Source organism: Emydura macquarii, unplaced genomic scaffold (assembly GCF_026122565.2).
Source record: "Emydura macquarii macquarii isolate MOO-44397 ecotype Brisbane River unplaced genomic scaffold, CSIRO-AGI_Emac_v2 contig_3530, whole genome shotgun sequence".
Classification (NCBI taxonomy): domain Eukaryota; kingdom Metazoa; phylum Chordata; order Testudines; family Chelidae; genus Emydura; species Emydura macquarii.
In genome coordinates, this window is record NW_027133667.1 from 5,017,841 (window position 1) to 5,041,699 (window position 23,859).

General features: G+C 42.0%; 1 protein-coding gene across 1 annotated transcript in view; it reads left to right on the plus strand.

Annotated features, from left to right (window-relative positions):
• The window catches only part of DGKI (diacylglycerol kinase iota), a 280,275-nt gene that overhangs the window by 118,476 nt on the left and 137,940 nt on the right, over positions 1-23,859 (plus strand). The window contains 6 exon segments of the mRNA XM_067536328.1: positions 3,606-3,671; positions 11,366-11,437; positions 12,061-12,177; positions 20,568-20,642; positions 21,026-21,121; positions 22,386-22,468. Coding sequence (XP_067392429.1) covers positions 3,606-3,671; positions 11,366-11,437; positions 12,061-12,177; positions 20,568-20,642; positions 21,026-21,121; positions 22,386-22,468 — 509 coding nt within the window.

Consider the following 23,859-nt stretch of genomic DNA (forward strand, 5'->3'; position numbering starts at 1 on the left):
GTGGAACCTTAGAAAGAGAACTGGCCGCCTGTGGATCACATTTGCTTCCTCACAATGAATGTAAAATGAATTCTGGACAAATAGCTACATTAGTTATATCAACAGCATCAGTCTTCTCTTTTCCATAGTCCCTCATTTGGGGAGAAAAAACAGACCAATCCATCTTTTTTCAGATTCTCTTACTTATTACTTTCATATTCTTCCTTTCTTATTTCCTGTCTTTTAAGCAGTCTTCCTGATTTTTCTATCTGTGTCCCTCCCTTCTTTCCTTCCTTTCTTTCACCCTCTTTCCCCTCACTTTTCCAATAGTATTTTAAGTTTCTCATTAGTTTACAGAATTAAAAATGACAAAACATCAAGGAATGCAAAAGTTAATTCCAACTGCAGTATGGATTTGGCCACATTATGGATGCTGTATATTTTACAGTATTTATGCATGTATTTAATGACATAAACACATTTTTAGGAACATATTTAAGAAGAAAAAACCGGCACAGAAAATAGCACATGTGCAACAAAATAGAATTAATATAGTTTTGAAACTTATTTCATGTCTTCATGTCAGGCTTTTACATTTCAATTCTTGTATGTTTAGATTTTTATTTGTATTTATTATTTATTTATATTTTAAAATAAAGAAAAGAAAGTGTGTGTGTGGGGGGGGAGGGGAGTTGTTGTTTTGCTTGTGGAGTATCCCAGCTCCATTGATAAGCCAGATGGACTTCCTTTTAACAACAAAAACTGAGAGTTCGGGAAAAGATTTTAAAGTGTAGGGTAGAGAGTATGGTATAAATTATGTGCTAGACTGAGAGTTTACTCTTAACCCACAGCAAGGGGCAATGCATAGTTATGCTGCCCCTGGAGCAGACCTGGTGACTCTTAGAAGGCTTGGCAGGATTTTATTTAAAAAAAAAATTTTTTGACCTATAATATTGGTTTATTTTTAAGTGTCTTTTATTTTTATCTACTTAAATTTTCACAGTTGCACAAAATCATGGGCTTTAAGCATTTTTTTAAAAAGATTTTTTTATCAATTTAAATGTTCATAGTTGGGTCAGATAATAATTAGTTAATAACAATAAATGTTGCAATTCAAAAAGTTAACTCTTTATAACCATTAAAACACAAATTGTCAGGATCATGTGTCCAAATATACAAAATAAACACTTTAAATCAGGTGTTCCCAACTTTTTACTCAGCCTGACCTTATTTAAACACTGAAAATTTTTGGTGACCCCGGCAGACAAGTCAGGGCATTGGAGTGCTTGTGGTATTTATATTTTTCATTTTAAACAATTTAAATCATTTTAATGTTTTTTAAATAAAAAATACAACATTGAATACAAAGCCTAAAATAGCTATTAATTCCATTTATCTGACATTTATTACTTTTGCTTTAACTGTGGATTATATTTACTGTGCAGCAACCCTAGATTTCACGGTTGCCAAATTGAGACTTAAACATGTGGGAAGGGGGCACACTGCAGAGATTCTGGGCACAGCTGCTATATATAAGTATCCAGCAACAGACTGCTGTAATGTAGGCTGTTCCCTGGTGCTGTCTCAGTATTGCCATGGGTGGCTCTGGCTCCCAGATCAGCCCAGATACCGGAGGATACAAAATGCTTAAGCCAGCCACCTTATCCCTTTTTCCCTGGGCTGCAAGTTTTTTGTTGTGCTGCAGCTCTTTAGTGCCTTGCAGTAATTGTCCTCATTCATCTCACTTAGGGGCCCCATCCACAACATTGTGACCACTCCCCCTCCCTGCTTTCCTGCCCCAGGCAGCCCCACACCCAGCACTGTGACATCCTCTCACTCTCCTGCCCCGGCTAGCACCTCAGCACTGTGACCCCCCCCATCTCTCCTGCCCCCGCGCCCCCACACTGTGCCTCTCTCCTGCCTCAGCCCCCAATAGTGCCTCCCCCCATTCCAGGGCTGCCGCCCCGAGCTGTGCACTGCTGGGTGTGGCAATGCGCCCAGGATTCACCATGGCTGGGAGGGCGTATGGACGGGGAGGACACAGGGGAATGGTGAGGTCGCCTGCCCGTGACCTGGCCGGGCTGGCGCTGCTGCTGCCCTGAGCAAGTCAGAGCCCTGCCCCATGCTGCCTACTGCTCTCGGCCGGGAGCTGTCGAGTGTCTTTACGACCCCATTTTTTATCGTTATGACCCCAAATGGGGTCGTGTCCCCAAAGTTGGGAACCACTGCCTTAAATCAAACTGCAATAAGATCTCAAGCAGCATATTTCTTTCTTTGCCTTGCTGTCCAGGTCGATTACTATCAGTGGAAATATTTTCCATCGGTTTGTGTGTGTGCAGTGAAATCGATGGTTATCAACAAGGACCACTACAAATCGAATCCTTCCCAGCCTGCTCTGAGGCTATATCTACACTTGGCACTAGGGGTTTGATTCCCCAGCTTGCACAGACATACGCCTGCTCTCAGGTGCTAAAAGTAGTAGTGTAGTTGTGGTGGCATGAGCAGCTCGCTGCCCCGAGTACTCACCCTCCCAGACCCCTTGGGTGCATACTTAAGGTGGTTAGCTTGTGCTGCCACTTGCTGCCGCCCATGCTACCGTGACTATGCTACTATTTTTAGCATGGTTGCTTGGTGAGCGCTAGCATAAGTATGTCTCTGCGAGCTGGGAATCACACCCCAACTCCAAGTGTAGAGGTAGCCTGAGGATATGGCTGCAGTGCAACTGAAGGTGTATCATCAGCCCAGGTAGGCATACCCAGGCTAGCTTTAATCTAGCAAGCATGGGTAACAATAGTAGTGTAGATGTGGCAGTCTGGGCTAGCTGCCCGAGTACAAGCCCAGTGGGGAGCATGGGTACATGCACTGGTTGCTAGCCCATCTACATCACTATGGTTACCCCTGCTAGCTACATTAAAGCTAGTGTGGGTCTGCCTACCCTGGCTACAGTCACCCCTTTACGTACAGTGTAGATATCCCCTTAGAGTTATGGGCATGTCTCTGGCTCTTCCCTTTCCCCAGGGGGAAGAAGTTGGCTACGTGTCTATGTCAGATGTGGATTACATCCCCTTCCACATCAGCTCAGCTGGCTGGTGTGTTGAGGGGAAAATGTCGAGGTATCATCCATGGAAAGGGAGGTAGCAACTTGAGATGCTGCTGTCCCTTCCTTCCGTGCTGTGATCCATGGTATGAGTAGCCCTTGTAGGGGAGGAAAGGGACGCCTTACATCCCTTTGTTTCCCTGCGTGGATCTGTAGGACAACCCATGTTCTTGCCTTATAAGACCAAACCCAGCTCCCACTGAACTCTTTGGTGAACTTTGCATTGACTTCAATGGGTGGTTGAATTGGGCCCTATGCCATGAGTAAACACAGTGCTTTAAAGACACTTCTCTTTTTACTGATATTGTCTTTGCTAGACTATACTCTGTTCTTTTTGTATAAGACTAGCTGGGGGGTTTTCTGTCCAGATTCCAGTTTGGGTAAGGAATGCATTCTACCTAGATTCTTCCTGCAATTTCAGTTGTGTCAGTTTAGTCATGGCTGAAGTGATTCTTATATATCTATAAAGTGATTTGGAATGAAAGGTGCTATCATTTATTCATGTTTTAATTTTGTCCTTTTCCTGCAGAACTTTGTCCGACATCACTGGGTGCATAGGCGGAGGCAGGAAGGGAAGTGTAAGCAATGTGGAAAGGTGAGTGGTATGTACACATCATAATGATGACGCCAGGATACTCCAGACACTGATAGGTTCAGTTCAGCAGGTGGCTCTTCCCAACCACTTAATTGTTCTATTCCAGTCCTCTCTTGCGCAGAGAATGATAATCATGCCAAATGGGGTGATGGGTTTCTGAGGAGCACAAATCGGGACAAAAATGGTGACAGCAAATTCATTTTACTTGTGACCTGCTCCCTGGTCTCCAGAAGCGAAAGGCTAGTGCACTGTAGGCAGGTGCCATTCTTCCATTCCTGGTACATAATTGTTCTCAGTGTGTTAGATGCTTTGGACTTGTCAATGAATCCTCTGCTGTACAGTCTCTGAAAATCCATTTCCAAAGACTATAGAAAAGATAAGAGAAAACTTGGCTCCCTATAGCATAGTTTCTGAACCTGTGGTACGCAAACTCCTGAGGGTACGTGAGACACAAGAAGGGGGTACCTGGGGACAAACAGAGTGAAGGGGAGGAGGGCGGCAGCTGCCAACTTCCGGAGAAGCCAGGCAGCAACAGCCCGCTTCCCACCCAGTCCCAGCTCCCAGGTGGGAAGTAAGCGACAGCCCCCAGCTTCTGGGGAAGGTGGGCTGCAGCCCCCTGTTTCCCATCTGGTCACAACTCCCAGCTGGGAGCTCAGTGGCAGCCTCCTGTGTCTCGTGAGCTGGCAGCCACCCGTGCCCTGGTTCCGAGCCGAGGAACTGCCTCCAGTGCCCCAGCTTGAAGATGGGCAGTAACCGCCTGCCCGCATCCCTAGGTCCCAGCCGACATGAAAGCTTCCTCTGCCCCAGCTCGGTTTGGGTGGCAGTTGCCCACTTCCCGGGGTGGTAGCCAGGCGGCAGCTGCCTACAACTTGCCCAGGTGGCAGCCCCCCTTCCTGGCTCAGAGCCCAGTGCCCAGAAAACTTGTCAGTTTCACTGGTCTAGCTGAGCAGTGAAATTGACAACTGACAGCCCCAGATTTCACCAGTTACCCTCCTTCCCTGTCTCTCTCTCACCCCTTCCTCCTCTCAAATCTATGGCAAGCAATTTAGCACGGTGCTTTATGTTCCCCAGCATTGACATGCCACTCAAAGCCTCCTAGTTTTGGCCAACATCGCCTCTAGCCCAGCTACATACTTGAGTTGCGCACCCCTGGTGTAAAGGTGGTAACCCTACCCACACTAGATCTGACATCTGTCATATCACGGCCTTGTATACTCAGCCCTTCTTCCAAGATATGGCTCACATTAGTCTGTAAATATAAAATCCCGTGGAAAATTGAGTGTTGGTATTGAGTGTTGAAATTTTCAGCAGCTAGGGGGTACTTGCCACTTAAAAGGTTGAGAAACATGGCCCTAAACGACCTTTTCTCCCATATCTTCCAGTCCTCCAAGTATCTTAGAGATACTGACGTTAATTTACACCTAAGCATAATTTCCTTTCTCCAGAACTAGGTTATGCTACTGTCTCTCTCTTCTCTTCCTGAGAAATCTCTCTTCTTCAGATTCTGCAGTTAGTTATTGTGTGGACAAAGGGCAAACCCTATGTGTTGTCAGGTTCTCTATGGTATGTATTGTTTAGCCAGAACCAGAAAATCAGATGTAACAAACTGGCTCTTGATACTGAGCTAAAGTACCAGCTGCAGCAAGATTCAGTATTCTCTTAATGGCAGTGAGAGGCTTCCATGCAGCATTTTTATGCTGACATGACACATGTTGACACTGGAGTCATGTTTTCTTGTGCCTCTGCCATTCTGGGAGCTGCTTTTATCTCCAGTATTGGTGTCAAGAGGATTCATCATGTCTGTGGAACAGTCAGTGCATATTGTACCAGAACCAACACTTGAGGTATTTTCATGGTATTTCCATAACTACTCTGGACTGGAATGGATAAAAGACATGGTTCCCCTGAGGTAGAGGTCAGTAGAAGTGCAGAGAGAATAGTACTTTACTGCAGACAACACACACAGAGAGAAAGTTTGCATGAGTGTGTTTTGGTAGAACTCTTTATCCAGAAACCAGAAAGGATAAAAGAAAACACTAACAAGAAAAAAGCTTTTTGTATTTTAATGGCAAAGCGACCTCCTCTATAACCAAGTATTTGTTTGTCTTGTGCACTCCTACTTTTTGTGCTTCTGCCTTTAAAACCATCCTTTAACTTCCCCTGTCATGCAAGATAAAGGAGACAATCATTGAAATGAAAGGAAATAAAAGAGAGTATTTTTCATGAAGTGCTTAATCATTCCATGGATCTCATTGTTGTAGGAAAGTCATCCGTCAAATCCTATGGCTGGAACTGGATAGCTAAATATTTCAATTAACATTAATGATACTTACAATTATGCAAGTTGAGATAAAGATTTAGGGGTAATCATATCTCATATTTCTAGTCGTAAGCCTGCAGTCAGGAAGGAATTTGCCTCACATCATTTGCTTAGTGTGTTAGCTTTATTTTGTTTGCCTTACTTCTTTCTGAAGCATCATTGGCCACTGCTCGGAGTTGGGGGAGGGTAGGGAGTCGGAGGGGGTTAGGTTACTGGATTATATGGACCAATGGTCTGATCCAGGATAGTGTGTCATGAGATTTTTCCTGAGGTTTCTTATGAAAGATCCCACCCTATCAATGCCGGTGCTAGCCCATTGGGGGGTCCTAAGCAAGAATATCCCCCCCTACGTCCACACAACACATATTAATAATTAATAGGGGGCCCTCTGGAACTGCTTGGGGCCCTAAGCAATTGCTTAGTCTGCTTCTGCCTAGCGCTGGCTCTGCACCCTGTAGATCAATGGGGGGAACAGTTCCTTTGTCTGTGGGAAGCTGCAGGGTTCTGTAAAATATGACTCAATACGTTGATAAATGAAGGGCTTCAGTGGAGCTAATGGATTTCCTTCTGTCCAACTTCCATAGATCCCATTTTTCCAGAACTGGAGGGTCTGAATGAGGGCAATATTCTTTTTTTTTTCTTTTCCCCCATAAAGAGAATTTATTGCTGGTTTAAAAGACCCTAGAGCATATATGGTTAGTAACATAGATGGGTTAATAATTAAATCACACAGTGTTTTAATACCATGTGCTTCAAAGAGCTGCAGAAGGCACATTAAAGAGCCACTTGTGGCTGGTGAGCTTCAGTCTGAGTATCACTGCCTTAGAGGCGTCTTCTATATAGATACTGTGCAGATAATGACAGTGAATGCTTCCCCTTCTCTGCTATACAGTGTGCCCCAACTTGCGAGCAGTAAACAAATGGTTTAGTCTCCTAAGACACTTTGCTGAAACTAGCATCCAAATGTCTCAACTGATGTCAATTTTTACAGTGTTTTTTTGAAGTGAGAATTTTGCCTGCTAGGAACAGGGCTGAGGCCACATTCCCCATAGCCATCTGATGTTCAGTGGTCCATCAATCACCAACATTTGGTCCATCCCCCACCTCGGCAATGTTCAGACACTGATGCAGAGATGGTGCAAGGCAGACAACTTGGCCATCCTGCCCCTAAGAAGAATGAGATAGTTTTGTGTGCCATTGACTTTATATCCAAACCATTTTCAGGGCTTGATAAAAGTAGTAACAATAATAAACAATAATACCTAGTTCTCTTAGAGAACTTTGCACGAGTAGATCTCAAAGTACTTTACAAAAGAAGTAAGTGTAGAAAAAACCCTTGTGCAATAATAGATTGTGTGCACACTAATCAAAGTAAAATGACTTAATTTTCATGAAGCTAAATAGGCTTAGAAAGACAATCAAGCACACCTTTGAGCCAATGGCTGCTGTGTAACTTGTGTGTGTGTGTGTGTGTGTGTGTGTGTGTGTGTGTGTGTGTGTGTGTGTGTGTGTGTGTGTGTGTGTGTGTGTGTGTGTGTGTGTGTACACGTGCATGCCTATCTTAACATGACTTTGACTCCAATTATTTGAGCAGGTTATGATCACAATGCAATCTGGGGATCCAGCAGTTCTCTTCCTCCAAATACATTACCTCCAGCTTGCACAGATGTGATTTATTTTCACAAGATGAACTCACAACATGTCATTTTACATGGTACACATGAAAAGGGTGACTCAGGCACTAATGGAACTACCGCATCTCAAATATGGAGCTAGTGCTCCATCCCAGTGTTTCTCAAACAGTGCCATGTATTTCTTGTGGGATACCTCTATCTCTTCCAGTGGGGGGCAAACCAACCCAGAAACAGCAAAGGAAAAGTGAACTCTAGTTTTCTATCTTGCTCGGAGGGGAGGCAGGAGGAAGCCTGAGGTAATTGTGAGCAAACTGAGCACAGGAACTTGAGTGGGAATCTCTAATATTTTAATCCAACTCCTATTTTCACCAACTCCCACTGTGGCCTGAGACACATCACTTTACTGCTTTATCACTTTATCAGATTCCCTATATGTAAATTCAGGTTCCTAATAGTTACTAATTTACATGACAAAAGGAGAGATTAGCTCATATTTGTAAATCAATTTGAGGAAGAACAGTGCTATTTTACTTCTTAGTATCATTATTTTATTGTTATTGCTGGATCATTTTCACTAATAATGCTGTAAAAAAATAAAATCAAATAGCCGACAGAATAAATGAAAAATGATCCATCCAGGAACAAAGCGAGCTGCTCCCTCCACATGTTTAAAATATACTGCTGATGTCCCATCGAACAAATGCACCAGATTTTGTTTTTTTCTTAGTTGCAGGTTTGGGAGACAGGCATTTGTCTCCTACCCACTTGGAAAAAAAATGTTTCTATCCACAAGGGGGGACCCATTTTTTTTTTTCAAAGGAAGGAGGAATTAAATTTATGAGAAACATTAAGAAGCTCTGATCTCAGTGAATGAAGAAACACAGGCCTGGTCTACACTAGAAAATTAAGTTGGCTTACCTACATCACTCAGGGATGTGAAAAATCCACACCCCTGAGTGGCATAGTTAAGCCGACCTAACCGTCAGTGTAGACAGTGTTACGTTGATAAAAGAATTCTTCTGTCGACTTAGCTACCGCCCCTCTGGGAGGTGGATTTCCTATGCCAATGGCAGAACCCCAGCGTCTACACTGGAGTGCTACAGTGGCACAGATGCAGTGGTGCAACCATATCACTGTAGAGTTTTAAGTGTAGACAAGCCCTCAGTTAGCAATCTATCTGCCCAATGTCAGTCTTCAGTCTCGAACACTCCTGTCATATGTACTACAGATCTGAGACTGGATTTTTGGGCTCCCAGAAAATGGTGTACTAGGTTTGCCCAGTCAGGAGGCAGTTGGGCTATTTGTGTTTGTGAGGTCAATGGGCCTGTTTCATAACCAGGATTGGTGGGTGGAACTCACCATGATAGTGAAAAGCCTTCCCCCTCAGATAAGCAAGGGGCCACTGAGCCCCCAGTCAACAGATCACAGGGGACTAAAAATGGAAAAAAACCAGGGGTAGGTGTGAAGGTCCCAAGGTGCGATGCCCCAGGGGACTGAATTCAATCTATAGGCCATGGTGTATGGTGAATACAGCAGACCAGGTAAGGGACATATTGTACAGCGTAGGCTAACTATGGGACAGACAGCTGAAACATGGGCCTTCTCACACTGGCCAGGCAGAGAGTGAATTCCATTCTTTAGAGTAAAAATGGTGGTCTCCTGAATCACATCTTGTGGGAACAATATAGATAATTTTGGGCCCTTCACTTATCCAAGTGAAGGGCCCAAATTTGGATAATCGAGTTAGATTATTTTTGTTCATTGTTTTAATTCTCTTTCTTCCTGGCACTGGCCAATAATATCTGCCTGCTCCTCTGCACTTGCCTGCCTCTTCTTCTCTCTCACAGAAAGTAAGATAAGAGGCACAGTGATTAGTGAAGCAGTGGAGCAGATGTTCTCTGGCACTGTTACTAAATCTAATTTTAATAACTCTTCAACCACGTACATTTTGGCCCTGAACACTAGATGTCAGCCAGGGGACTGAAGTAAATCTTAGCTTATCTGTTCAGTTTATGAAAAAGAAGATTGAGAGGTGACGTGATTATAGTGGATAAGCACCTTCATGGGAAAAAGGTACCAGATAATAAAGGGCTGTTTAACCTAGTAAAGAATAGCATAATGAGAGCCAGTGGAGGCTAGAAGTTAAAGTGAGACAAATTCAAATTGGAAATAAGACATAATTTTTTAAAACAATGAATGTGATTAACCATTGGAACAAACTACCAAGGGACGTGGTGGATTCTCCATCTCCTGAAGTCTTCCAATCAAGACTTGATGCCTTTCAGGAAAATATATGCTTTAGTCAATCACAAGCTATGGGGCTTGATACAGAGTTAACTGGGTGAAGTTTTACAGTTATACATTAGATCATACTCAATGATTTAATGGTCCTATCTGGCCTTACAGCATAGAAATGGTTGGGAATTTTCCACTGAAATGATTTTCCGATGAAAAATGCAGTTTCTGCAAAACTGAAATTTTCCATTGAAAATCTCGGTTTTGAGGAAAAATTTTGATTTTCTGATGGAAAATTTTAAAGAAAACATTTTGTTTCAATTTTATTTGATTCAGACTGGAATATTGTATTTTGTTGAACTGATCTGAAACATTTTCTGAATCAGTTCAATAAAACATTAAACTGCATTTTCCTGTTAGCATATTGCCTGATGATAGTAATAGTTCAAGGCCTCATTCTCTTCTGACTGGTCTGTGGAGGACTACATCTCCCATACACCATGTGGATTTCCCTCTGCCCAAGCTCTGTGTGGTGCATCATGGGAGTCACATGATTGTGGGTGCATCAGGGGAGAGGTACACTAGCCAGGGAGCCTGGTCCATATGGGAGAGTGGGGGCAGCCTCATAAACTACAACGTGCCACAAAATTCAACTTAAAGTTGAAATGACGCCAAGCAAAGCGTTTTGGGGCATTTCAACAAATTAAAATGAAACATTCTGATTTTGGGAATCTTGGAATGTTTTGATCAAAAATTTCTAAATTTAAAGTTTTTGAAATTTACATTCTATGAAAAAAATTGCAATTTCAACTTTACATCCAGATATGAGACAATACAAATGTTGAAATGTTAGAATGTCCATCCTGCAGGAAATACCAAATTTCACCCTGTTCTGTAAAAAAAAAAATATATATATATGAAAATAGGTTTTCTCTCTCTACTATTACTTCTTTTTTTGGCTACAAAGTGTGGGGAAAAAAGAAAAATTTTGGAAGTGTTCAACACCTCTGTTTTTAGGATATTACAATTCAAGATTACATATATTAAAATATAGGAGTCACTTCAAAATTTCCACAGAAATGCTATCTTGGCCCCAGGTGGAAGCTTCTAATTTTGAGGCTGGTATGGTGTTTGTTATTGCTTTTATTGTGGAGGCCAAAATTGGTTATGTAATGGAAACTCAGTAACAATCTTAATTATGGCATGACTCCTGTCACTTCACAATAGTAGGGAGCTAAATAACAATGGTGGATTTAACCTTCTGAGTGTTGATGAACTGTGTATGTCCTGATATTCCATTGATTAATGTGTAACAGTTCAGAGCTCTCAGAGACCTTAGTCCATTCATATGACACCCAAGAGATGTGAAGGACTCTATATGACCACTCTGAACTGATCTAGCTCAGTCATGTGACAAAAGTAAAAGGTGCTAAACTTCCTCATGTGATGAGAAGTATGTGGATGTAGCTTAACCCTTCCTCTCCTGTCTCTTCCTGCCATCACAGGGGTTTCAGCAAAAATTCTCCTTCCACAGTAAAGAGATTGTGGCCATCAGTTGTTCCTGGTGCAAGCAGGCGGTAAGTGGCTAGAATTGAGTGGGGGCATTGTAAATGGTGGTGGCAGTTTTGCCCACACGGGATCATCATGTTTGACTTCATTTGTCCTGGTAGTTCTAAGTGCTCATTTATTAGGGGAAAGGAGCCCACCAAGATCTCCCTTATTTGTACCCTTTTTATTCCTTATCACCATGGACGCTGTCCCTGGGTAGTCTATTCTTCTGGTGGAGGAGAGCTGAATGTGACTCCTTACTTTTGGAGTCTAACAAGACCACTCCTGGGATGACGAGAGGGTTAGCTTTCAAAAACTCCACGCTGTTGCTGGCTCAGAGTACAAGGGATCCCCATTTCATATAATTTTGCCTGTTTAGACTTCGGTCTCACTCCCACTGTTATGTGTATGTAAGCAAGGGTGTCTTTTGGGATAGGGGCCACGTTTGGCAAAGGATGAGGAAATAGGGAAGTGGGTTTTTTGTCAATGTTCCTAAGACTCTCTTGGGAACTCAAGGACTGGGAAAAGAAATTGAGCTGGGTACATTCCTCAGTGCCTCATACATCTCCCTGTTTCTTCTGCCCCCACTGTGCCATTCTCCTTTTCTTGCACTCTGTCCATCTCACTGACGGCTCTGCTCTCCTTCCACTAGTTTCACAACAAAGTCACCTGCTTCATGTTACACCACATCGAGGAGCCATGTTCCCTGGGGGCTCATGCTGCTGTCATTGTGCCTCCCACCTGGATCATTAAGGTGAAGAAACCTCAGGTAACTGCATGCTGACGTGTGTTTCTGGTGCTGTATGGCAGCTCAGGGCAAGCCTGGCTTCCGCTCCTGGGACTCCTCCAAAAAAGCATGTTTGTCTGCCCTCTCCATGCCCCTCACACCCAGCTACACCCATGATGATCATGAACCCATATCTCACTCTTCATCTACCCATCTGGAAGGATTCTTTCATTTTCTGGTTTGGGGCAATAAGTGATGAACCTAATTTTGGCATGAAACGATCCAGTTCATTCTTCTTATTGCAAGTCCATCTAACGGACTGCAAGAATCCTCTATGTTTTAGGTACTCAAGCATGTTTCACTAAGTACAGCTGGGCAAATACAGGGAAAAAAAGCTATCCACAAATATTCAGTTGAACTGAAACATGAATTGGCCATGGCTTGTGCTCACTTCGCTTTTGTATTCACTTTCCATGGATGTTTGGAGGATCATGTTTTACTCACATGAACGCTCGCTGAAGCTTACATGCTCAAATGCTTGCAGATAATGAATTTTAAATTTGTAAGTATTTGCACCATATTTGGTATATTTTAGAGAGGATAAGACATTGCTCAACACAGCAGGGGAAAAGGGTTTCCAGAGCCCCATTTCAGTTAAGGTGCTGACTGTATTCTTCATAAACAGGACCACCTGAACATATGGTGCTATTTTGCATGTGGGGGGATGACCGATAATTCACAACAGTAAATGCAATGTGCTTGGTATAACTTGTCCTTAGACCCCTGTTCAGAGTGAATACACAACACTGGTCTGTGATGCAAAGGGCACAGCCACTTTTATAGATAATACCCTAACTATTTAACTTATCCTGTCTGGATAGAGAGGAAAAGGGACATTGAACATAGCTGACATGAGAGTCTCTTGCCAGCCCCATTTGTTGAGTTCTCCAGCACCTCCCTATATCCTACTTAGGGTGTCCCCTTGCTACAATAAGTGAGACTTGATTCTGTGGTACCTGGCACACAACCCATGCCTGGGGCAGCCTAGCTATCTCTGTAGTGGTGGTGTACTGTTTTGATCCCTGTGTTACTTCTCCGTAGCCCTTGACCTTATGTCACCAAATTTGCAGGGACAAAAATGCCAAGCCACCAATCCCCAGATTACTGAACCCTATCTTAACCAAGTGATCCAGAGACCTACAACAGGTTGCTTGAAGGAAGAACCACCAGAATAGATTATTGTGTGTAGGAAAACTCTCAAATGTCTGAATCCTAATGGGAGAGTGAGAAGGTAAAAAACACCAAGGAAAGCCAAATCATGATGGGAAAAGCCAACCCTAGTAGGAATTTATAGATTCATAGATTAAAGGCCAGAAGGGACCACTGGGGCCATCTAGTCTGACCTACTGTATAATACAGGTCATAATCTTCTCTGAAATAACTGCTGTTTGAACTAGGGCGTATCTTTTAGAAAAACACCCAATCTTGATTTTAAAATTGCCGGTGATAGAGACTCACCACAACCCCTGGTAAATTATTCCAATAGTTAATTACACTCATGGTTAACAATTTATGCCTTCGTTCTGGTCTGAATTTGTCTAGCTTCAATTATAAGACATATTTTCCAGTCCTTTAATTGTTCTCATGGCTCTGCTCTGAACCCTCTCAAATTTATCAATATCCTTTCTGGATTGTGGACATTAGAACTGGACATTGTATTTCAGCAGCAGTCATACCAGTAACAAATACAGAGGTGATATAAACTCTTTACTCCTAGTTGAGATTCTCTTTTCATACTCCAAGGATGGCATTAGCCTTTTTGGTCATAGCATCCCACTGGGAGCTCATGTTCATCTGCTCATCCACCTTGACCTCAAAGTCTTCTTCAACCATTGCCTCCCAGGATAGAGCCCTCCCTTGTAAGTACAGCCTACTGGGATCAGTGCTCATCCTTGTGACACCCCAGTCACAGTCTTCTGTCTGGCTATCAAGTTGGTGGGAAGGTTGTAACCAGATCTATATTATAGAAAGGACTCTTATTTTTTTCCCCTGGCACCTTTATAGTTGGCTAGGTAAGGCAGTGGCCAATCAGCCTGCTTCCTACTGTGTTTGAGCTCCTGCTACTTGCCCTATGTTGTCTCCATGGTGTCCTCTCCAGTTTCATTCTCTATTTATGAGCCTTGTATGTCAGCAGCACAGTCTTGTCCCTAGAGCTGGTTAAAAATTGAAAGCCTATTTTCACAAAAGACTTTAAAATTCCGATGTTATTTCTCATCCATAGTGTTTGAAATGGCCCCGTTTTCAGTTTTATCAAAATGTTCATGATTTTTTTTAAACACACGTTTCCAAAAAATTGAAAAGAGTATCAAAATGGTTATAGCTTTTTTTTGGTTGACTGGAAACATAGTTGTTGGTAAACAAAACATTTCAATAACCATTTTGATCATGTTTTAATTAAAATGTCAGAAAAAATATAAAAAGACATTATTTTTCTGATGCAAAATGAAACATTTTTTAAAATTACAATTGAGCTGGTTGGAAAATGGGGGGGAATTGTGAAAATTTTTGTGGAAAAATTTTCTTTTTTTCTTTGAAAAATTTCTGACTTGGAATGTTCCATAGCTGCTCAAAAAGTAGGATGAATTTTCCAAGGCATTTTTTGTGGATAATATTGCCATGTTTTTCATTTTTCAATCCACTTTAGTTCATAATTTTTTCCTCCCTCTCTCTCCCCCCCCAAATTAGAAATTTTTCAATCCACTTTAGTTCATAATTTTTTGCAAAACAAAAAAAATGTTTTTTTAAAAATACGTATGTTTTTGGTCTCCTCTCTCTCCTCACCCCCAAAACATGTATATGCAGTTACTTGTGAATGTGTGGAGACAAAATACTTTTAAAACTCTGGTTCTTAACCTTTCCAGAATGTCCCACACTGTGGAGGAAGAGCATGTAACTTAGTTTCATGGCGCCCCTGTGGCTCCAGGCAATTGCCTTTCTTGCCACCCCCAATACCAGCTCTGCACTTGCGACCCCTCTAAACCCCCAGGTTGAGAAACACTGCCCTAGATCCTAGCCTTATTTCTGGAATAACAGGGGCTTCAGCCAAGGTCTGTGTGATCCAGATAGGGAAAGGCTTAGTATTTTTAAAACTTCCTAGCATGGTTTATATGCTACCACTAGAACCATGCGGTTGTCAGCTGCTTACCTCTCAGCTACTCTGTAATGAGAGTCAGCTCCTTCTGAAGCGGAGCAGCTTGCCTCCTAGTTGCTGCCTTTTCCTGTGACCTGCTTTCCTTTTATAAGCTTGCTTCCTCCAAATGGAGCAGGATCTGCAGGCAGGGCTGTATTTACAGCATCTTCAGTGCCCACCCCCTGCCTACAGTTGACCTTTGTGTTTCCTGTGAGGGGTTGGGAGGGTGGGGAGAGAGGGGATGGCTGGGCCAGCTGGGTGGGGAGGGGAAACAGGGGCTGGGGCAACCAGGAATGTGCCCATCCCTGGGCTCCGACTTCTGGCCAGGCCAGGGGGAAGGGCCTCAGGGGGAAGAGGAGGAAAAGGCCAGGGATCCCTGGGAGAGAGGGGGAGGAGCAGGGGGCGGGGCCAGAGTTCCAGTTTGCTCGCCTCTAAGCACAGGCTCCTTCGGCCCATGTGGTAATCTGCCACTGTTTAGGTGCTCCTAAAATGCTGGTGCCCCTAGGCACGTGCCTTCTGTGCCTAACTGGAAATCTGACCCTGTCTGCAGGTGTCTGTTTGATAGGGGTTGAGCCCAGAGGACCTCATTAGCCTTCTGGTTGGGATAGGGATGTGCTCTGTCACAAGCTGGTAAAAATATTTTCATCCAAACAGTTTTTTAGCGAGTTGGGGGTGGTGGTGGGGGAAAGATTTTAGGCCATAACAAATGTTTGTTCAGAAAGTCCCCATTCGGGTTGACATTTTTCAGATTTTGGACCAAAAATGAAAACTAGACTTTTTTCCCCCTCTTCCCACCCCAGTTTTTGATCAAACATTCAGCATTCGTTTGCTGAAAACACTTTTTGAAAATCAAAATATTTTCTGTTTTGTTTTTGTTTTTCGCCAAACAAAACAAACACATACTATTTGTGTTAGATTTGATTCGAAACAAAACAAAAACAATTCAAAAGAAATTTCCTGCAAGAAAGAATTGATATTTTCTGATCAGCTCTAGCTACTTCTTCCTGAGAGGTTCAAAGCCCTCATGTATTCAGCTAGCCCTCCTCCTGATTAAAAGTAAGACTCATTCAGCCACGGAGCAGAAACAATACCTTGTGAACAGGGCTGGTGGAAAATTTTTTATCAAAACTGCTTTTTGATGGAGAATTTGCTTTTTGACTAAATGAAATATTCCACAGAAAGTGTCTTTCTCGAGAACATTTTGACTTTTTGCTGAAAAATTGAAAAGTTTTTTATGTTTAGGTTTTCACTTTTTCGATGAAAAGTTAAAATTTTCCACTGAAGCTGACCCTCCCCCCCATTTTTTTCTGGCCAGCTCTGCTTGTGAATGACCTGACCATTTCTAACTCATCAACACAGTTTGGATTTCTGATAGTATCAAACATCCACAGCAATCAATCCATGGAGAAAATAAATAAAAGCTCATAAATAAATTAGAGGAAATTTAATGAATTAATATATAAATGTGAAAATGGAAATCTGTTCATAGATGTTCCATGAACCAAATAAATATGTTTAGCGATGTTTTTAATATAAATTATTTGCTCAGCTCTACTTATTAACAACTCATACTGGTCACAGATAAGTCCTGGACTGGATTTTCCATTAATTTAAAATGGATTCTGGCAATGTCCCTTACTCCCTTTGGTTGTTTTTTTTTTTTTTCTTCTGAGCAAACAAAATGGCTTCCTGCAGAGACTCCTCACCTCGATGTCTAGTTTTACTTTATTTTTATTGCTACTAAAAAGTTTTTCCATGATCATTCTATGGACCATGGGTCACGACCTTTCTAATACTCTGTTTGAATAAAGAACAGACTCCCTTCTCACCTCCAGCAGTGTCTTGGTGATGCAACATGATGTAATTGCATAAGGTCAATTTAAGCTAGGAGACCTGCTTTCTGTACTAAAATGGGGAGCTTTTACTTCTTGCAAATTTCTGTTTGCAGGATGAAGGAAATTCAGAACAGTTTGGATAGCTTGGGAACAGGTGGTATCCTGTAATGACCCATTTACATGCGTGGCAAATTCTCGATATCTCCTTCATGGTGTTCATTATGTGAGCCTCTTCTGTAGCCTCTCTAACAATTTCCAGTGCCTTTGGGTCTGGTTTCCTGTCCCAATTACTTGTCCCAGTTAGCAACTGCAGGTTACACTGAAGTTATCTACACTGGCTTTTTTTATTTTTGATACTTGGCAGCCTGAATACTGTTAAATGGACTTGCCGTGTGTGCGTGTGTGCATGCACGCGTGCATACACATGTTGGGTGCAAGAAGCATGTGATGAGAAAGGTCTGGATGATGCAGTTATGGAGCCTGTCCTTCTGTGGTTCTGGATACAAAGCAGAGGCAGTAACTGTAACTGGGTCCCAATGCTGAGAAAGGGTTTATGATCAAGGTGAGTGAATCTGCATCTTGCCTTTTTCCTTGGAACCATCAGAAGGAGCCTGCAAAAGCTGTATACAACTGGGCTACTCTGCCTTCTTACTTTATTGCTGGCGGAAGCAAGTCAAGTGCTATTACTTGTGCCTCCTTGCAGTTTGTGAACTGCCTGAAGATCAGAGAGGGTCAGACTTTCATCAGTGCTGTGCACCTGCTGCTTCTGTTCAAGTCATTTGGAGTTATCGAGGCTCAACCTCTGAAAATTAAATCTGTAGCATTCTAGATGAAAGGATTGAAAAGGATCTACTGGATCTACTTAAGAGTGTCAGTCTACATTGCTCAAGGAGGGCCCTGTCCTACTCCTTCCAGAAATCTATCTCAGTGGGTTTGGAACACTTTCCATGACCATGACATCATATGATGTATGCTGCTTGTCTTTGAAGAAGGCAAAATTATTGTCACCAAGGAGATTTTTTTTGTTCTAGAGACAGTCCAAGATTTATACACAGGCTTTCCACTTACAGGTGTTCTTTACTGTAGATGGAATTTCACTGAATAGCATTTAATTTTTGTAAAAACACTCATACCCTTCCTGTAGAGAAGGAGGACTTTGATATGGACAAGATGGCACATGCAACTACTTCTTTAGTTCACCACATAGACATGTTTTTTCTTGCGTGTGTACACAGAAACAAAAACAGTTTTATATTAATCCTGGTAGATACCAAGACTAAAGCATGTTTCTCTAACCAAGTTGTAATGTGTTGTTTTTTTTTTCTGTACACAATGGCAAAAAATCAACTATGTTACAACATGGTTTGACAACAAATATATTTAAACATGATTATTTTTTAATGGGAATAATGCTACTTTACCCAACTGTCCCAGCTTTGCCCAGAAGAGCTGTACTGGGTTTAGTTTCTTCCACTAAATAGCAGATTGCCAGCTTCTTCCAGTAAAATAATGAAGTATAGTCAATCGCTCTGATATCATGCAAGCTATTATATGTAGCACTTTTCATCAGTATATCTCAAAGTCCTTTACAAAAGAGGTAAATAACATTATCCCCACTTTACAGAGGAGGAAACAGTGATTTTTCTCAAGGTCACCCAGCAGGTCAGTGGCAGTGCTGGGAGTATAAACCAGATCTCCTGCGTCCAAGTCCAGTCTTCTGTCCACTAGGCCACACTGCCTCTAGCCCTGTGACAAGGTTTCAGGCAAAAATCCTCCAAGGGAGAAGATCAGAAGAATGAATGAACCTTTACAGTGATTACTACAAATGGAGCAATGGTTTGCTTCATTACACTGATTTAAAATTTCAAATCCGCCTGCAGTCTGACTGCATTGTTTGAGAGTGAAAAGACCAGTGGGATACATAATCCATCTGCCTCCACCCGTCCGTGCCGCCTTAGAGCAAAGGATGCTTTCTAGTGTACTTTCATGTGCACCAAAGCAGGGGAAGTTGAGAGCACTTCTGTAGAGCCAGTCTCCTTTACGCATGGTGTAAAGCAACAGGAAAATTGGCTGGTTTGAAATGCCAGAGCTGACCATTAGGGAATCAAGCAGTGAATCCAGTAAATACATTATTGAATGCAATGGAGCTGTTGGCTGAAGACCAGGATTAAGTAAAAGCAGCAGATTCTGACGAATAGCTCTGCTGTGTCCACTCACATGTCCCTGGGCCAGCAAAACTTTTCTCAGTAGGGTTGTCTAGATCAAGTTGGATAAAGTAAGACTGACTTGAACTTTTGGGGGAACAGGCTGAATGGAACTTCTTCACTTCTTGAGATTAGAAATTCAGCACAGTTTCTTTTAATTTTCTGTCCCACTGTACTTCCTAGTTTTGAATAGACTAATCTGAAATACTGTGGGGAAAGTTCATTTTCATAGTGTTTCCAACTCAGCTGAAACTCAGTAATATGTGAAGAGGGAAGAAATGTATAGAGATATGGCTCATTTAATTCAACAACTGCAGCAATTAAAAAAAATAAAAAGCCTCAATTTGTTTGGCCCTGACCACATCAGCACATTTTTGTGGTCCAGCATCAATGTTAGTTTGCGCCATTTTGGGCAATAGTGGGGTTTGGTTTTTTGTTTTTTTTTAATTAAAGTTAACTGCTATTGCTGATGCAATTTTTTTGGTAGGTACTACAAAATATCTGTTTGTTTTAAATAATTTTTCTGTAGTAGAGTGGCAGGGATTTTTGTTTGTTTTAGAAAAACAAAGCCCTTAAATATTAAGAATTCAGATGAGGGTCTCTCTCAGATTATTACACTAATTTCATGGTTGGTCAGGTTTGACTTTGTATGCCAGCATGATATGCAGTGGTGGCATGCATTATGTTGAGTCATGGTGGTCACCATAGCTAAAACTGGGGGTTTGGTTTTGTTTTGTTTTTATAAACATGAAGAAATAGCTCATTTTATCATGTTTTATTACATTTTTGTGCAGGTGGTCTCCATACCAGGAGACGAGCCTGATTGGGAAGGAGACTGGAGCCCTGGAGGGAAAACGGGCGTCTCCTACCCCTATTGGGAGGGTTGGCAGGTACAACATGTGGTGTTATGTGAGTCTATGGGAGTATCTGATTTTTTTTTCTCCCCACGGCGTGGGAAAGATTCCAGTTCCAAAGCACCAGTCTGGTCTCCGTATGTGGCTTTCTCCATCAACGGTGGTGTGGAAGTGTAAAGCATGAGACGCATGTGATCTAAACTTCAAGCATGTGCCAGACACTGTATCATTCTCCAAATGAACAATGCATGAAGGAGCTTCTTAAATGAGGCGACTTCTTGGGCTGGCTTGATTTTTGTTTTGCTTTTCATGTATCCTTTTTTTTTTTATTTTATTTTTTTTTACCTAGAACTCATTAAAAACATCAACCCGGCGGAAGAAGAGAACATCTTTTAAAAGAAAAGCCAGCAAAAGAAGCAATGAGGTAAGTCCTAATTAGTAGCATTTGAAAGGTGGACTGAATGCATATTTTTATCTCTAGATTGCCAGTTAAAATCCAGCTTGGCTATGGATTAGTCAGCCCAGGTTGACCTATCCTCTGATCCTTGGATGGGATGCATCGACTCATTCTCTAGGATAGAATAGGCTAGGCTGAATAGTTGAGGCATGATGAAGGGGGTGCATAGGGAAACGTATTGTCTACTATAGCTAATTTCTGATTAACAGTTGCTGGGGTTATTAATCTAGCAACTTTCATGACCACAAAATCCTCTACAAAAATTGAGAATGCTTTGTTTTTTGCTAGCGATTTTAGCATTAGTTTTGTGTAGCTCTAATTAAAGTACTCTGTCCCTTCTGATTTTGCAGGAAAACAAAGGCCGGCCATTTGTGATAAAGCCCATCTCTTCCTCACTCATGAAACCACTGCTGGTATTTGTCAATCCAAAAAGTGGAGGGAATCAGGTAAAGGCATCACCTTGATCCCAGCGGCAAAGTTTCTGCAAGTTCATTTGAATGATGGGTCACGAAGGGATTTCAGGTTGGTCATAGAAAGGGAGGGTTGCATGTGACCTGGGATGCAGACTCCTAGAATGGAGGACTGGACCCCTTCCAGTGAATCTTCTTCCCACCTGAATGGAGGCTTGGATTGGTCAGTGTGATATTCCTCCCAGGTTTCGATTCTCTGATTGGCTTGTAGTTTTTCAGGAAAGCTCAATCTTTCCACAGACGTGGAACTCTCCAAAGTAATCACCAGTCATCCTCCTGCCCTATGTTTAATCAGGGAAATCCCTCAGTATCCCTTGGCTGCGTATCATATGTTGTAAACCCACGTGGTTCTGTAAATATATAAGAAACGGTGCCTAGAAAACTGAGTTTCAGAGCATGATACTGTTGCTTAGGCATATTGCTCCATTATCCAGCTGTAAGCAGAATGCTGAACGCTTTGGCCATGCAAGCAGAGCTGAAGTAAACAGTGGGTTTACACATCATTACAAAAATTTCAAAATTCTCCACAAAGGAAAATTCTTAAATATTTTTTGTTTAGTTTTGATTTTGACCTTTTTAAAAATGTTGACCTATTATAATATAAAATATAACACAAAATAAAAGATGTTGAAATGAAAAGTCATTTTAAAATGAAAAAAAAAAAAGTTTATTTCAGGAAATGCTGAAATGGGATGTTTCAACATTTGCCAGAACTTTTTGTAAGTTTTTCCCCAAAACAAAATTTCAGCAGACTTGGAACAATTGCACAAAACATCTTGATTTCGAAGTAACTGGGTTTTCGGATGGAAAATGATTCCATCAAAGTTTTTCCAACTAGCTCTACTGTGAATTAGAAGCCCCTACAGACCTGCATTCTGAATTCAGTGGACTGTTGTTGTTGTTGTTGTTGTTTGTATTACCTTAACACCTAGGAGCTTGTGTCATGGACCGTGACCCCATTGTGCCAGGTACTGTAAAAACACAGAACAGCCCCTGCCCCAAGAGGCTATACACACAGAAAGGGTGAGATGGTAGGTCAGATAATTGATCTTTAGGGCAATCATCTGTCACAATGGATAGTTTTTGTTTCGACTTGTCAGTAAATACTCCTTTTTGTTTCCTTTTGTTCTATAAAGCACAAATGAATGAAAGGTACTATGAAGATTAACAAATACTATTACTTATAATAGTTATTAGCGCATTCACTCATCTATTTTCCTTCCATTTTCTGTCCTCACAGGGCACTAAGGTTCTCCAGATGTTCATGTGGTTCTTGAATCCACGCCAAGTCTTCGATCTCTCTCAGGAAGGGCCAAGAGATGCGTAAGTACTGAAGCATTTAACTTTGCCAACCTCCTTCTTTCCTTGTTAAGTATGAGGGCAAAGGGTAGGTTGGATGGGGCTTCCTGATACTGTAGGAATAGGGGGATTGGCCAGGTTTATCCAAGTGTGACCCGCTGTCCAAGGGCCAGATACAGCAATGCAGTTAAGCCCATGCTTGTGTCCATTTCTATTCAGCAAAGGACTTAAATACATGTTTCACAGCACATTCCATTTTTTCAAAAAATGTCTATGGGGGTTGGTTTTGTGCAGGGCTACAGATCAAGCTATTGATGTTATATGGGTCAAAATGGTCTCAACCAGTCAAGGTAGTGCATGGCACCCACTAAATCTTTGGGTGACCCAAACTGATGATGGTATGTAAGAAAATGTACATTTTGCATACACCAATACAGAAAAACAACCAGAGGTTTTCCATTCCCACCATTTTACATGCTTTAAAGCTCAACTGTTGTAAGTGGTCTAAAATCTGGATGGTTACTTGGATTGCTTTGAAATTCAGTGCCCCTCAGGGGGGCTCTGGGGTAGCAGTAGTGATTCCAATTTGGGGTTATTTGACCAATGGGTTCCCAAGGAGCAAATAACATTTCTTTATTCACTTTCTCCACACTACTCAAGGTTTTATAGACTTCTATAGATTTTTATAGATCTGACTGCTTAGGTACCTTAACTGCTGAGGGATTGCCAATATGTGGATTCTGGGCAATTCCTGGATCATGAGGTTGCAGAAGTTAGCAGGAGAACAAGGAGTACACCATGACATGGGGGATTGCTGACTACAGGCTGATTTGGGTGGAGAAAGGTAGCCTCCATTAGTATTGTTTTGGGGCCTGTATTTTGTCCACGCTCCAATGTCTAACTGGTGATTTAAGAGGTGTGATCTACCATACATTGTGGTGATTTACTTGGTCTGAAATGATCTGAGCCTTATTCCTGGTGTGCACCTCATGCAATGTATGAGAGAAGATTTGGACCTCATCAGAGATTTGTGTCCAGGACCTGTGATAGTTTTCTCTGATTTAGCTCAGTGTCTGCTTACTACAGTGGCAATTCAAAAGCTATCAGTAAGGTTGGAAGAAGAGTAATTGAGAAATTGTAAGGTTCATGGCTGACTGGAAAATGTATATTGTATGGCATAGAAACATTACAAGCTCTGGCACTTCACTGTTTCTCGGAGATGGGGTACATCTATTGGACAGGATCAGAGGATCTTTCTCTCAACATAAAACTGTCAGTCATTTGGAACAGAAACCCTCTATGGTTTCTCTTGCTTGCACTGCCACAAACTCCATCCTCCAATCCTTCTGAAACATGACCAGAAACACAATTCCACTGCAGCATAGTTTTTCTTCACTCTAGACACCTCATGTAAG